The sequence below is a fragment of the Vicia villosa genome, linkage group LG1 (assembly GCF_029867415.1).
Source record: "Vicia villosa cultivar HV-30 ecotype Madison, WI linkage group LG1, Vvil1.0, whole genome shotgun sequence".
NCBI lineage: Eukaryota > Viridiplantae > Streptophyta > Magnoliopsida > Fabales > Fabaceae > Vicia > Vicia villosa.
The window spans coordinates 113,888,047-113,902,941 of NC_081180.1; the positions used below are offsets into that span (position 1 = coordinate 113,888,047).

The window sequence follows — 14,895 nt, forward strand, 5'->3', positions numbered from 1 at the left end:
TTTGTATTTAAGTACTGTCATCGTTAAAACTAAGAAGCTATTAGTTGACTTGCATCCTTGATATCCATAATCTTTACCATCTTGGATCATTTCTTGACTATATCTACAAGGACATAAATTCACATGTTCAGTATTGGATCTTGTTATAGGATGTGGAGACTTATAGTTGTGGGGGAGAATGTTTGGTGCAAGTATGAATGGTGAAGTCTCATATTACATATGAGTGAGAGAATAATTGGATTTATAAGATAGGGAAATCATATACCTAATACCTTAAGATTTTGAGAAGAGATGTGGTGTCTCCCTCTCTCATGATTCTGAAACATTGGAAACCCATTGTCGCTCTTCTCTCCCCTGGTCCTTCAAACACCTTCGACATTTTCTTCAAGGTTCTATATTACCACCTTCCTCATCACTGGTGGCGCCACTGAAGGTAGAAGATTGATTTTGAGGCCCGAGTAAGCTTTAATCGGCCCATAGTGGGCGCCATATTTATTTAAATTAGTTTATCTAATTGGCCTAATTTTTTTTATGGCCTGTGACCTAGCCGTTTTGACTGAATTAATTTATAAAAAAACATAAGTCTTTTCTATTTAAAAAAAGTCTGACCTATTATGAGCTTATGTAAGCTAGATCATAGGTTATGTTAGTTAATTTGACATATTTTCACCCTAATTATGAGGGAAGAGAAATCATTAATTATACTAAATTTTAAAAAATTAAATAAAAATGTAAATTATAACATTTCCCATTGATTTAAATAACTTTCAAAATTAAGATGTTGATTTTTTTATTCAAATAAAAATTACATAAGTTGTTATTACTTATTAGTGCTTTATAATTTTAGATGGTGTTAAATAAAATATATTAGAAGGGGTTGGAAGCAATACCTTAAATTAAATCAAATTAAATTCACATATTAGTTAATTAAATAATAAAAATTCAAACATACAACAGGAAGCAAAAGAGGATAAGAAAACAAGAACAAGTACAAATAGCAGTCACTACGAACACAACTCAACTCTTTTGATTGTGTAGTGAAAATGGTGGTTGCACTATCAACTTGCTGTTCCATGTTTTCTGTAACAACGTCCTTTGTCAAATTCCAGTACTCACATAGACACACTCATAATCACTCAGCCACACACAGACCCTTCATTTCCATCCGTTGCAGCCGCACACCTTCAAATCCTGACCCCAATTTCAAAGGACAGGTAAACACCAATGTTTACCCTCCCTTAGCAATGAATTGTATACATGATGTTTATTTATTTTTGTTATGTATTGGAATTTCATAAGGATGATGCGTGGAAGAAGAATCAGTTGGAGCTATCATCCAAAGATGAAAGGCCTACAGGAGGGAATGTGGTGCCAGCTTTTTATAAGTCTTCTGGTATTTCAAAGAAAAATAAGGAATTTGTAGTAGACTCCAAGGATCAACAGGTACTTTTTCTTTTGGTATCAACATGGTAGATGAGATTTGTAGTTGCATTTGTCTGAAAATTTAGAAGTGAAGTGAGTTTGATGTTTGCGTATAATCACTGAGATTATACAACTTAGGAAGTTTGTTTGGAAGAAGGAATCATCCCTCCTCTTCAAACTCCACACACACATCTTGAGAAAACTTGAGGGCTGAGGCTATCTTTTCAAGCCATGTTATTCCTTGAAATAAGTTACACTTTTCTTGAGCAAGTTAGGTTTAGGGTTCTTTTATTGTCGTGGAAACATAAATCTCAATTTTGGGTTTTGAAACCCCAGGGGTTGGCCTGTTTGGGAATGCTTGATTCATAAGAGTGTGCTACTCTACAGGTCTTAGGTTTGAATCCTACTAGGTGCTAACATTTCCTGTTTTGTAAGTTGAAATCAACTTATGTACCTCAGGTTGTTTAGAAGTCCCCCTCTAACCTCTCTATAAGCAGCATTAAACTTACAAAAACTTATTTTTCATGGTAGAAATTTAATGCATATTCCAGTTGAAAAACTTGCATGGGCCAAAATGATTGTTTGTCTTAGCATACTTTGCATTGTCTCTTCAAATGATTATATTTAATTTCAGGTTGAATCAAGTAACTTACAAGACTCAGATTTCCTCAATGCTGTTGTGAAGGTGAGGTTTAGCTCTCTATATTCCTGTTTACAAACTATTGTTTATTTTGTCTCAGAGGCCTGTAAGGATAGCACCTCACATTGCAAAGACCAAATGCAAAAATGTTGTTATGTCATGCCTCAATTCTGTCTGACATCTGTGCTTCTGTTCTTGTTGAATCTTTTCCTTGATGGAGCTTTCATGGCAAGTCTCTGGGTTGTATACCGATTTCAATATTCAAAATGATTGATTGTCTTTGTCGGATTGTCCCATTTTTTATCATCATTTACTTCCCGATGATAGAATTTGATACCCAACCTTTTGTTAAATAGACTCTTTTCTATAATGCATATGGTTTTACTTTTTACAGTGCCTTAAAACTGCATCTCTTCTTCTTTTCAACATTGACCAATTACCGTATCATTAACTTCATATAGTATTTTTGCATTACATATTTTAATTGATCTTGTACGTATTTTCAGTGTCCTTACATGTAGTTCCTTTTTTGTTCCCATTACATCTTTAGGTTTACTGCACCCATACTGCCCCAGATTATTCTCTTCCCTGGCAAAAACAGAGACAATTTACAAGCACCGGAAGGCAAGACTTTGAATACCTTAACTGCAAAATAATGTAAATAAATATCTCTTAAATTTTAAACTAACAGGCCACATCTTATGCAGCGCGTTTATGATTGGAGGCAGGAAACTATTAACCAACGCACATTGTGTGGAGCACGATACCCAGGTAATTTCTGAATTGTCATTTCTTCAGTATGTTGTAGATTTTGTAATATAAAATTATTAAAGTTCTTAGAGAGTTGCTTCCAAATGAATCTTATATATGAAATTTCCAGCTGAAGGAAGAAAATTAGGAGAAATTTAACGATTGTTCTGATTGAAGAAAATCAAAATCATAGAAGACAGTTCATAGAATTTGTTTTTCTTATATAATTGATAATGGAAACTGGGTACTTGCTATAGGGCTTTATTGTGTTATTAAGATTTTTCTTATACTCTTATTACAAATTAGTGCAGATAAGCTATAAATAGTGTGCCCAATAAGACTTTATACTTTATATCAATATTCCTTTTATGTTTATACCCTATTCATTTAATTTTAAGGTCTGATGTGCAAAGAAATGTAAGTAGATTCAGTTGTTATAATATTTTGGGGATAATTGCAGGTTAAAGTCAAGAGAAGAGGGGATGATTCAAAATATGTGGCTAAGGTATGTCTCTCAGGAAGGAACTGTGGTTGTTTTTTCTTGTTATACTATTATGTTATCAAACTTTGGGTGCCAAGAACAGTTTGCTTAACATATCTAGCTGAGTAGGATTAACTCATTTATCCTCAGTAGTATATGGAGACCAGAAGGTCATGGTGGTAAAAATCATAAAAAAGTAGTTTGTAAAAAGAATTGCAGAAGAGAACGTTTATTTCTATAGGGTAAATTGCAAGTTATAGCATGTTTAAAATTCTCAATGAATCAATTGTAGAGTGCATGTTACCCATGAATGGATAAAAATAGGTTATAAATGGTAGGATATCAAGAAATCTTGGATATCACTCGATTGCAACTTTGAAAGGGTTGGGGACTTCCGGTATATGTTTATGGGCGATTATAGTAATTCAGGCCTCCTCTGCAGCAGTTATGTTTTCAAGAACAGTATTATATTAATATAAAATGATTTTGTTTCTTTTAATGATTCATAGAACTTAGTTCTGCTGGGAATGTTTTGTTGATTCATTTGTCTGATTTTAATTTATTACCATGTGGAAAAAAGAAGTACTTGTAGATACGACTTTTGCTACAAATATATGGCTAAAGTAATATGGAAATAAATCAAATTGTGATAATAGCTAAGTAATATGGAACTAATTCAAGTAGCTAATCTAAGATACTCTAATGCTTGGAAGTTGAACCTAGGAGATAAAATAAGATATTCTAACAAAATATCAAAGAGATTCTGAAATATTTTATATATTCTAACAATGACAAAATATAAATAATGTATTAAGAATTCCAGTAAGTTTATTTTTTCTTTTCCAAACAACTGAACAAGTATTCAAATCCTCAGGAGAAAACTCTTAGACATTGATATTATTATTTAGCACATGTCAATATATTTTCCTTATTCTCCCTGGTGGAATGTACAGGTTTTAGCCAGAGCTGTTGGTTGTGATTTAGCTTTGCTTTCAGTAGAAAGCGATGAGTTTTGGAGAGATGTTGAACCTCTTAGATTTGGACATTTGCCACATCTTCAGGTTTAAAACTATCTCTATTAGTGCTTTGTTTTTCTTGGGGGAATATGCTTGCTTCCACAATGTTGTTAAATAGCGGCGCTATAGTGCTATAGCATAGCGGAATTGGGACAAATCACTATTGTTCCACGATACACTATTTAGTACAAATTGTTGTTAAATAGTCGCTATGGCAGTGCTTTAGCACTGTTGCATACCGGAATTTTAACAACCTGTTATTTTCAGTGGTCCGCGTTTGACCACACTATTCCTGCTTTGGTAATTTTTCACTGCAATATTCTTTAAAGAAATTAATAGCTGAGTTTTTAATGAAGTCTAACTGAACTGAATAACTGATGTATGACCACTCTCAAAGGGTGTTGGATAGATGTATAGAGAAGAACTATGGTGGTGAAATGATGTTTTCTTCTCTTGTGTCATTGTTGGTACATGATGGTAGTCATACTTTCTTTTTGGCTATTAAGCGTTTAAAATCCCATATACGTTAGGTGAAAAAGTAATATCTAACACATGAGTTTAGAAAACTGGTGATTAATATCACTTGATCAATATCTGCTATCAAATATGTAAATGACACCATAATAATCCATTCCTAAAGATTCCATCCTTTATTTGAAATAATTTCCTAAGATAGTTTAGCTATTATTGGTATTGCTCCTAATCCTAATGGATTCCAATTATGTTTCCATGTATATATATAAATATAGTTATATAGTTGAAAGATTCGTTGTAAAATAAAAATCCAATCATTCAAATTATTCAAGCATTTCCAACTAGTTCATGGAAGAGTAATATTCCTTCCTTTCTCCTTCCATCCACTTTCCACCACTTCTGCTTGCCAAATATTTGCTGATTTATTTTGGTCTGTGATCCATACCAACTACTAATATTTTGACTCTTTTTATTAAGTGTATATATGTAGTTTGTTCCCTTTAAAGTTTCTTACAACACTCTTGTTTGGATGGTTTCGAATGATATATTTTTTCTCTAACTTGAAGGAGTCTGTAACGGTTGTGGGATATCCTCTTGGAGGAGACACAATTTCAGTGACAAAGGGAGTTGTATCTCGTGTAGAGGTTTGATATATAGCTGTTAATTTTTACTTTTAGTGATCTCTTGAGAAATCAATCAATTATTTTCTTTTAGATTTTAGTTCTCAGTTGTTGAATAAAAACTGTGATTAGGTTACATCATATGCTCATGGATCATCTGAGTTGTTGGGCATTCAAATTGACGCAGCAATAAATCCTGGTCAGTATATCTAAAAGTGGTTTTAATTTTCGTCTCATCTCCTCTCTGGCAAATAATTTTCTCTAGTCTATCTTTTCTTCTTTTAAATAATATTACTGCCACCCAGCATTCTTCTTTATGAAATTTTATATTGATGTGATAGTGTAATAGAAATTATTCACACTAGTTGAAATTTAGGTAATAGTGGAGGGCCAGCGTTCAATGGCAAAGGAGAGTGCATTGGAGTGGCATTTCAGGTAGATTTTATGGCCCTTTGTTAGTTGGTATATTAATGCTTACTTGGTGTGTATACTTTTGTATGTAAGGTCCATTTTGTAAGAAAAAAATTCATTACTTTGTTTTCTATTCTGGATCATTTACTTAAGGGACAATGCTTCTAGGTCTACAGATCTGAAGATGCTGAGAATATTGGATATGTGATTCCAACAACAGTTGTATCTCATTTTTTGACCGACTACGAAAATAACGGCAAGTATACTGGTAAGAAGTTCTTAAATATTTTGGTGAATACTTTGTTAACTGGAGGCATTGCATCATACTGCTTTAGGGGTTTTACTGTTTTGTCTGAAACTAAGTATCACTTTATATGGCTTTCAGTAGCATAAAAATGTCAAAAGCTATATATTTTACTCAAAATAAAACTTTGGCAATAACATTTATACTAACAAAAGTCATACAAGGTTCAGAATCCCGTGCTCATTGCCTTTTACATAACTAAATGCCAATTTCTTGACCACCTAAATATGTTCTTCATGAGTGTTTTTTCTGTTTTGTGTATATGGATTGATCTCTTTTCATTTCTTCACAAAAGAAAGGTGATAACCATGTCAGTTATCAGTTACGTCAATTCATATAATTTGGAGTTCAAATATCCATGAAATTTGTTGATTTGATGCTCTTTTAATTCTAGCATGCATCTAGAAAATAGAGCATCACTATATTGTATTTCAGAAAGCATATCATGTATTGTACTCATTAGGAATAAAACCTCCTAAAAATAATATTAATGCAAACTATGCTAGTTGTCTAAAACTACATTTTCACTCCTAGGTTTCCCTTGCCTTGGTGTACTTATACAAAAGTTGGAGAATCCTGCCCTGCGTGCATGTTTGAAACTACAGTCTAATGAGGTATGTTATGCATGGAGATTATGTCTAAAACTAATGTGGTACAACTATTAGTATTCCAATACCTACTTCATAAAGATGGAATCTTTAACCATCATATGGTGATTTCTCTTCTCACCATGGCTCATATTGTTGGTGATTGATTTCCTTATCTCATCATGATACGCTATATCAGTGAAGTTTTATTATTTTGAATTTTTTTTTCTCTTGTCCTCCATCCTTACTTAAACCTTATGACTTGAACAATTGTTAATTTTAGGGTTAAATACGTTTTTAGTCCCTATAAAAATGCGACCCTGCATTTTTAGTCCCTTTAAAATTTTTCTTCAATGAATAGTCCTTATAAAATTATTATGCACCTAGTTTTAGTCCCTACTGTCAAACCAATGTGTATTTTAGAATGATTATTTTGCAGACATGTTCATAATGTTTTAAAAAGTTCCTGAAAAAAAAAGAAACTCAAAATTTAATTTCTAAGTTGAGATTTTCATTACTTTTATCATTATTTTTTGAAATTTGAAAAATTCATATTTAATTCTTCTCGTTTTAAAAAATTCTAAAACTTGGTAAGTAAATATTTTACAGTATTCTAAACATATATAAAAAAAATTATTCAAAAATTTAAAATTTAAAGAGTAATTAAACAGTTTTTAAAATTTTAGAAAATAACTGGGACTGAAATTGCATACATAAAAATTTTAGAAGGACCATTTATTGAAGAAAAATTTTATAGGGACTAAAAATGCAGGGCCGCATATTTATAGGGACTAAAAACGTATTTAACCCTTAATTTTATAGCATGGATTTTGATATTGCATCCTTTCTGTCTTGTGCAGGGTGTATTTGTACGTAGAGTTGAACCAACTTCTGATGCAAATAATGTATTAAAAGAGGTATAGTGATCGTTGAATGTGAATTATGAGGAACTTGTTGTACCTGTTGGATCATGCATTAACATTTTATATAAACCTTGCCATTATAGGGCGATGTGATTGTTAGCTTTGATGATATACGTGTTGGATGTGAAGGAACAGTTCCATTCCGCTCAAATGAGAGAATTGCGTTCCACTACCTCATTAGTCAAAAGTAAGAGCTTCTTTCTCTTTGAAATAAAATATATCAAAATCTGCATTTTATACTGTAGATACTCGTGTGTTTACTTTGTAGTTTATTATGATTTATGACGTCTTATTTGAGAATATCACGAAGTCAGGATCAGGGCATTTGAGATTTTCTTTTTTGGGCCGTTGACATGCTCTAGAATAACAATGTTATACAGATTCGCAGGTGATACTGCAGAACTTGGTATCGTCAGAGCTGGAAAATCAATAAAAGCTAAAGTTATTTTAAATCCACGAGTTCATTTGGTATGTGATTTGTCATAGAAACTTGGTATTAATCAAATCAATGATTCTGTCTCTCTGATGCTCTTTGTTTTGCAATGCTTTATTTCTATCTTCAAGGTTCCCTTTCATATTGATGAAGGCCAGCCTTCCTACTTAATAATTGCTGGCTTAGTGTTCACACCCCTTTCAGAGCCATTGATTGAGTACGTTGTATTTATTCTTTATATATGGTGGTTCAGTTTTCTTTTGGGGTCGGGGGCTTTTTATGAATTAGTATTTATTTCATTATTTATGAAACTTTTGACAGGGAGGAACGTGAAGACTGTATAGGGGTAAGTTCAAAATTTGCGGTTAGCCTTAAAGCACAAAGCTGGAAAACAATGAATTTGTGATTCAATTTCTTTTTTCTTATTTTTTTTCCCTTGCTCAGTTAAAGTTATTGGCGAAGGCACGCTATTCATTTGCCAGGTTTAAAGGGGAACAGATTGTAATTCTTTCACAGGTTAGATTTGTCCATTTTAATACTATCTTAACTTATGTAACCATTCATCTTTGTTAATATTTTAACTCTTTTAATGTTAAAAAATTAATATAATTGATGAAATTATTGATAGGTCTTGGCAAATGAACTCAATATAGGTTATGAAGATATGAACAATCAGCAGGTATGTCATTTCCGTTTTTGAGATTAACTCCCTCCCACTGGCTCCCTACTTCATGTATGTTTCTCTTCAATGATAATTTTTGAAGGTTATAAAATTCAATGGAGTTCCAATTAAGAACATTCACCATCTTGCACATCTCATTGATTGTAAGTTATTGCTTTAATAATCTATTTTGCATTCATTTTCTTTCACAAGATGACTGATGATTGTTCCATTACTTTGCTCCTTCTCAGCATGCAAGGACAAATATCTATGTTTTGAATTTGAAGATAGCTATGCTGCTGTTTTGGAAAGAGAAGCTGTTATTGCTGCTTCATCATCCTTGCTTAGAGACTATGGTATCCAATCTGAAAGATCTTCTGATCTCTTGAAACCATATGTGGATTTACCTGAAGTAGAAAGCGACCAACCAGCAGACCAAGATTTTGGTGATAGCCCGGTTTCAAATTTTGAAGTTGGCCATGATGGATTGTTCTGGGCATAGTTAATTTTCATCGGTAGATGTCATGTTATAGCGAAATTTCTCTGGAGGCCATATTTGAAGCATATGGTCACAATTTTGGGCAGAAAAAGTGCACCAACAAGGAGCAACCTTGATGTGACCACGTGAATGGTTTTGTGCTACAATGTGGAGATTCCAGAGGCAAAATTTTATTCTTATCCTTCATTAAATTGTTTTAGGGAAGGGATAGGACTATAGGCAAGAGCTTATGGCTTTTTCTTCCATGTATTTTTATTCTTTTTGTGCAACTCCTTGATTTGATAAGCCGAGAAGATCTCTTCAGGTTTGATCTCTCAAGTTTCAACGAACGTTCTGTATTTATGAGGAAATAATAATGCACATGGGAGTGACTCTTACAAGTTACATTTTGCAGTATTCATGAGTTTATTATGGCTCAGTTTGAATGACCCTCAAAAATTTAAATTTGATCTAACAGGGAAAAAACATATTCGAGACATTTTTGTTGGGTCAGGAATTTTGGTTTGACAGTAAAAGACTTGTTGCATTTCTTTAAAGAAAACATTCATGATACAATCTGGAATATAGTTCAACTAAGAGCAACTAAATAGAAATTCTAGGACTGAACAAAGACTGTCCCATGATATAATTGGAGAACACCCGTAATTGAGGTTACAGAAAATAAAAGACGAACAAAGATCAATAATTTAGTGAGGTGCATGCATTGGAACAGGAATCGAATCGACGTTATGAAAGTTAAATGTTCAACTGGTGGTTGTTTGTTAGTGAAGAAAGAAAAAACCTGAAAAGAGAGTGAAACAAAAAAATGGAAAGTTAAATGTTCAACTGGTGGTTGTTTGTTAGTGAAGAAAGAAAAAACCTGAAAAGAGAGTGAAACAAAAAAATGGAAAAAAATAATTTTGTTGAGAGTGGGATTTGAACCCACGCCCTTTCGGACCAGAACCTTAATCTGGCGCCTTAGACCAACTCGGCCATCTCAACTTGTTGTTCATTTTCTACACAACAACATTTTAAACACATACTATTAACAGCACTTTGATATTCTCAATTGTTAGACACATGCAAATGACACCTCCATAACGTGCTTCGTATAGTCACTAGTCCCTACCCTTCACACTTTTTTGACTTATTATCATTCACTCTCACTCTATATAGTACAATCAAAAACATGTTTCATTCATATGTGCTGTCCTTCCTTAATCATTAACTCAAATATCACACATCTTGAACCCACCAAATTAATCAAGTAATGCATGCAGCATCAGCATCAGAGAACAACAACAACAACAACAAAAACAGTACCTTAAGATTCCCCTATACTCTTTTTACTATTTACTTACCCTTTTGCTATAAGACATTTTCCATCTAAAGTTTAAAGTAACCACTCACTTAATATTCAAGTTTCAATCTTAAATTCTAAATTCACAATGATTCATTCTGTGCAAATACACCACTCAAACAAATAGCCTTGTATAATGTCAAGATTAGACTAAGTTATAATCCACTAAGCACAGTTTACTTACTTCATGCTTAAGAGTTTCTCTATTCTTCCATAACATTATTATTACACTTTCACAGTATCAGGACAGGACCTACCACGTGTACTCAATGAAAGGTCTCTCTAGTGGAGTTCAAATTAGAGGCCTCTAGAGAATAGACAAGAGATAAAGGAAGAAGAGTTTACATGTAAAATTTTAGTAAAAATTTGCATATTCTCCTCAATTCCAATGTTTTTTTCTTAATATTTTTTAGTGTTTACTTTGATGCTAAAGATACCTCTGATTCATGTGCTCCACAAGGCAAAACTACTTATCATCTTTGTCTTGTAGCATGACAAAGTTTTATATGCAAGCTGTGAGATAAAAAAGGTTCCAATTATAAAAGTTATGACCCTACCACCACTTCTTATACACCCTTCTTAAGTTTCATTATTCTATCATCAACCTCCTCATAACTCTCTCCAAAAACACATTTTTCTCTCTCAAACACATTCATTGAGAGCTTCAAAAAGTGTCCATCATTAAGCAATTGATTTTTAGCCATGGCTTCCTTTTGGTCATTCTCAGCAATATTCATTGCTTTAATGATATCATGCAGTTGTTCATTGGCTTCTGCCAAAAACATGCATGTTTCTGCTATCTCAGCTTCACCAACTATATTACCAGAAGCCCCTCTCTTTTCTCCTACACTGTCACCAGATATGGAGCCACTGTTTCCTTCTCCTGGACGAGCTGCTTTTTCTCCGTCCGATTCTTCATTACCAACGATTCCTTCAAGTCCTAGCCCTCCAAATCCAGATATCTCAACTCATCAAGGGCCTGGTTCCGCTTTTCCACCGTCCGAGTCTGAGTCTATCTCGCCGGCTTTAGCTCCTTCTTCTCATGGTGCATCTCTCCCAATATTTTCAATTTCACACCTTGCTGTAATCTTAATTTGCATAATTCAGCTACATGGCATGTGAGTACATGTTGATGTTTATTTCTGTTTATGTTCCAAAAGCATGTATTACTATTATTCCAAAAATCTAAGACTAGCTAGTGAACATTTCAAGTATCTGTCTAATGAGTAATTTGAATGTAGAAACAATAAATGAGGAGATTTTTTGTCATTGTTCTATAATTATCAGTTTAGATAGATATCAACTCATGAGATGTGATAGAAAACATGAGGTGTATACAACTTTACTCTAACTTTTTCAGTGCATGTTACTTTTTTTAGTATAATGAATTATGTATTCTTTTTATAAGGCTTTAAAATGAGGAAAGGAATATACCATAGATTTTAGGAATGCAGGGACAAAACAGTATTTATTTATAAAGACCATTGTCTTTAGCAATCAATTGAACAATGAATGCTTTCTTATGTCACAAAAAAGAAGCTTTTAATGACTCACCTTCTTTTTGTGCACTTTGCATTAAGATATAAGGGAAATTAAACTTTTAAGGCATGAAAAGTAGTAGTGATGAGTAAAAAATTGAGACAAATGGAATATTGTAAGAATGTTTAATACTACTAAAGTTTTTCAAGAAAGTACATTAGAATTTAAGACAGAAAATTTTGAATTCATTTCTATGGAAACACTGATGAGGCTCTAACACATGTATCTATTTATCATTATACTATTGTTTCAAAGAACTACTATAGTATATTTTATTTTTGAACCATATCTAGAGAGCTACAACACTTGGCTTATTCCTCCTAGGACCCCCCTTAAACAACTTCACTGAGAATGTTTCGATTAGTTTATCGAACTCAAATGGTGTCTTCCATTTCTTCACGGATTCCTTAGCTATGAAGTTTTTCATCTCTATGTTCTCCTGTTTCAGCAAATCTATTGTTGAACTCAGTTGTCTTATCACCTCTATTTTCTCACTGTCTTTCCGTTTGAGATCATCCTTGTGAGTCCTATTCTCTTCTCTAAAACTTTCCCTCTCTTCCTTCAGCGTATTTATTTCATCGCGAATGGTGTCTTTATGCTTGAGTTCATCATTTTGAGCTTTTTTCTCTTCCTTGTGTCTTTCTAACTCTTTCCTCAATTTCATTACTTCATTGTGAATGCTATCATTCTTCTCGAGTTCTTCCTTTTGAGCTTCATTCTCTTTCTTGTGTCTTTCTAATTCTTTCCTTAACTCCATTACTTCATTGCCATTGGTATCTTTCTTCTCGAGTTCTTCCTTTTGAGCTTCATTCTCTTTTGTGAGTCGCTTTATTTCTTCCCTCAACTTCATTACTTCATTGCTATTGGAATCTTTCTTTTTGAGTTCTTCCTTTTGAGCTTCATTCTCTTTTCTGAGTCGCTCTATTTCTTTCTTCAACTTCATTACTTCGCTGCGGGTAATATTTTTCTGCTGAATTTCATCCTTCGTTGTTTTGTTAATTTTCTTGAGTTGTTCAATTTCTTCCCTCAAATTTGTTACTACTTCATTATAAGTGGTATTTTTCTGCGCGAGTTCGTTCTTATATGCTTCATTTTCTTTTCTGAGTCGATCAATTTCTTCCCGTAACATCATTACTTCATCAAGAACGTCATCTTTCTGCTTGATTTGATCCTTATCAGTCTTCTTCACTTCACCGACTCTTTCAAACAACTTCATCACTTCATTTGGAGCCACAGGCCGAACTTCCCCTTCTTGCTCAGGATCATCAATTTCCGATTCCACAGATTCCTCCACATCACAATTCTCAGAATAGCTATCATAACAGCGATAATCAAAATTCGTCCACTTCTCTGATTGAGAATGCTTCAAGCAAGCAGAAGGAGGAAGCAGGCGAGTTCCAGCTTCAGGCCGAACTTGATCATACCGCTCAGCTAACAAACGGTGAATCTTGTAGAAATCCTCAACCATGCTCACAAGCTCGGGTCTCTTCTTGTAAAACATCTCCGCTCGTTGAGCAAAGGAATCCGCATCTTCTTCAATTAACTTCAACATTGCCTTTGTCTTCTCATTCAGCTCTGCCATAAACAAACAAACAGACACACAATCATCATGTTCCATATTTACACTTTAGTTGTTTCCCCCTTCCCTGAAATAATCCTATTTGAAGCACGGTCGAATTCAAGCTAATCCTATTTGAGACACTGTCAACAATAAAAACAAACACCAGTTCTAACCATAATTCAAACTAATAAGCAACAAAGAAAGACTACATGAAAAAAAGATTGGTCAAAGTTAGTCATTCATATGGTATGCTCTTATTACAAGAGTAAGTTAGACACCATCAACAAAAACATCATTGAATACATTTCTAGCAAACCATCCATCATCCATTTCCCATGATCAAAATTCCATGCATTTGAAAACTAAAAACAAAAAACCAACCTAGTAATTACTCAATTTCATTTCCCTAATTCTTCTATGAATCACAGACAATCCAAACACGATACTAACACTAACACGGTGATGTCGGTAATAATTTAAAAAAAGAATAAATTAAAGTAATCACAAGTGTCAGCGACACGTCACGCCTTCTACAAAGATGAAAGGCATACCAGTGAGTGTAGATTGAAGCCATGGTGATCTTCTAGCGGAGGTGTGCTCATCAAGCCACCACCAGTGTGGCTTTGACGGTTGATTCTTCATAGTAATTTCAGCCATCACTATTTTCTTACTTAGATATCACCAACAGCATAAAAACCTAAATATAAAAGAAAAAACATAACATAAGACAACAAAAAAAACAACATTGAATTCAAGAAGCAAAATTACGGAATCACCATTAATATAAAGACTAAAAGTTAGCACATCCCAGTGGAAAAATTTCTTTTCCCATAAATAAAAAGTGAGTCAAAAAAAATTTAAAATAAAATAAATGAAGATAATAAATAAGCATGAAAAACACCACAAAAAATATGAAATTTAGATGAAGGGACTATGGGGACAAATGCATGCACCGACTTATCCACTGACATCGTCTCTTCGTTGTTAACAACGTACAACAAAGACAAAAAAAACATGAATGGAAACAAAACAAAAAAACTTCAAAAAAAAAACGAGAACTTTTCGTTAACCCAGTTGATAAAAACTTGAGGAATTGGTAGCAACATGAAGAAGAATTGAAAAAGAGACGAACTTTGCAATGCCCATTTTGAATTGAAGAAGAACAAAAAAAAAACACTCACCGAGGTTGAAGCAAATGCAGAGAATTATGTTTGGTTTTGATTTTGGTTGTTTTA

General features: G+C 33.3%; 3 protein-coding genes and 1 non-coding gene across 4 annotated transcripts; 2 read left to right on the plus strand and 2 right to left on the minus strand.

Moving 5' to 3' along the window:
- The first annotated feature begins 944 nt into the window (after nt 1-944).
- LOC131643908 (protease Do-like 2, chloroplastic) lies at nt 945-9,605 on the plus strand. Its single transcript, XM_058914264.1, has 21 exons — nt 945-1,214; nt 1,300-1,443; nt 2,057-2,107; nt 2,613-2,686; nt 2,770-2,833; nt 3,273-3,317; nt 4,247-4,354; nt 5,350-5,427; nt 5,536-5,602; nt 5,780-5,838; nt 5,983-6,082; nt 6,653-6,732; nt 7,566-7,622; nt 7,712-7,815; nt 8,009-8,096; nt 8,193-8,278; nt 8,383-8,407; nt 8,506-8,577; nt 8,690-8,740; nt 8,826-8,886; nt 8,974-9,605. Exons 1-21 carry the CDS (start codon nt 1,044-1,046, stop codon nt 9,222-9,224), a joined length of 1,836 nt encoding a protein of 611 aa, XP_058770247.1. The 5' UTR covers nt 945-1,043; the 3' UTR covers nt 9,225-9,605.
- Nucleotides 9,606-10,121: 516 nt separating this feature from the next.
- Nucleotides 10,122-10,202, minus strand: TRNAL-AAG (transfer RNA leucine (anticodon AAG)). Its single transcript has one exon. It is a non-coding gene; the product is annotated as a tRNA-Leu (tRNA).
- Nucleotides 10,203-11,123: 921 nt separating this feature from the next.
- Nucleotides 11,124-11,829, plus strand: LOC131643910 (classical arabinogalactan protein 26). The gene has a single exon (XM_058914266.1). The coding sequence runs from the start codon at nt 11,263-11,265 to the stop codon at nt 11,680-11,682; it is 420 nt and encodes a 139-aa protein (XP_058770249.1). The 5' UTR covers nt 11,124-11,262; the 3' UTR covers nt 11,683-11,829.
- Nucleotides 11,830-12,343: 514 nt separating this feature from the next.
- Nucleotides 12,344-14,616, minus strand: LOC131643909 (protein NETWORKED 4B-like). The gene is made up of 2 exons (XM_058914265.1): nt 14,212-14,616; nt 12,344-13,674 (listed from the first exon to the last, which is right to left on the minus strand). Exons 1-2 carry the CDS (start codon nt 14,315-14,317, stop codon nt 12,389-12,391), a joined length of 1,392 nt encoding a protein of 463 aa, XP_058770248.1. The 5' UTR covers nt 14,318-14,616; the 3' UTR covers nt 12,344-12,388.
- Between the last annotated feature and the right edge of the window lie 279 nt (nt 14,617-14,895).

Excerpts from the sequence above, each read along its gene's own strand:
- LOC131643909 (XM_058914265.1), bottom strand. The coding sequence starts at position 14,317 with ATGGCTGAAATTACTATGAAGAATCAACCGTCAAAGCCACACTGGTGG. Across the intron at positions 13,675-14,211 it reads GCTTCAATCTACACTCACTG|AGCTGAATGAGAAGACAAAG; the intron begins GTATGCCTTTCA and ends TGTTTATGGCAG.
- LOC131643910 (XM_058914266.1), top strand. The coding sequence starts at position 11,263 with ATGGCTTCCTTTTGGTCATTCTCAGCAATATTCATTGCTTTAATGATA.
- LOC131643908 (XM_058914264.1), top strand. The coding sequence starts at position 1,044 with ATGGTGGTTGCACTATCAACTTGCTGTTCCATGTTTTCTGTAACAACG. Across the intron at positions 4,355-5,349 it reads GACATTTGCCACATCTTCAG|GAGTCTGTAACGGTTGTGGG; the intron begins GTTTAAAACTAT and ends TCTAACTTGAAG. Across the intron at positions 8,279-8,382 it reads CTTTCAGAGCCATTGATTGA|GGAGGAACGTGAAGACTGTA; the intron begins GTACGTTGTATT and ends AACTTTTGACAG.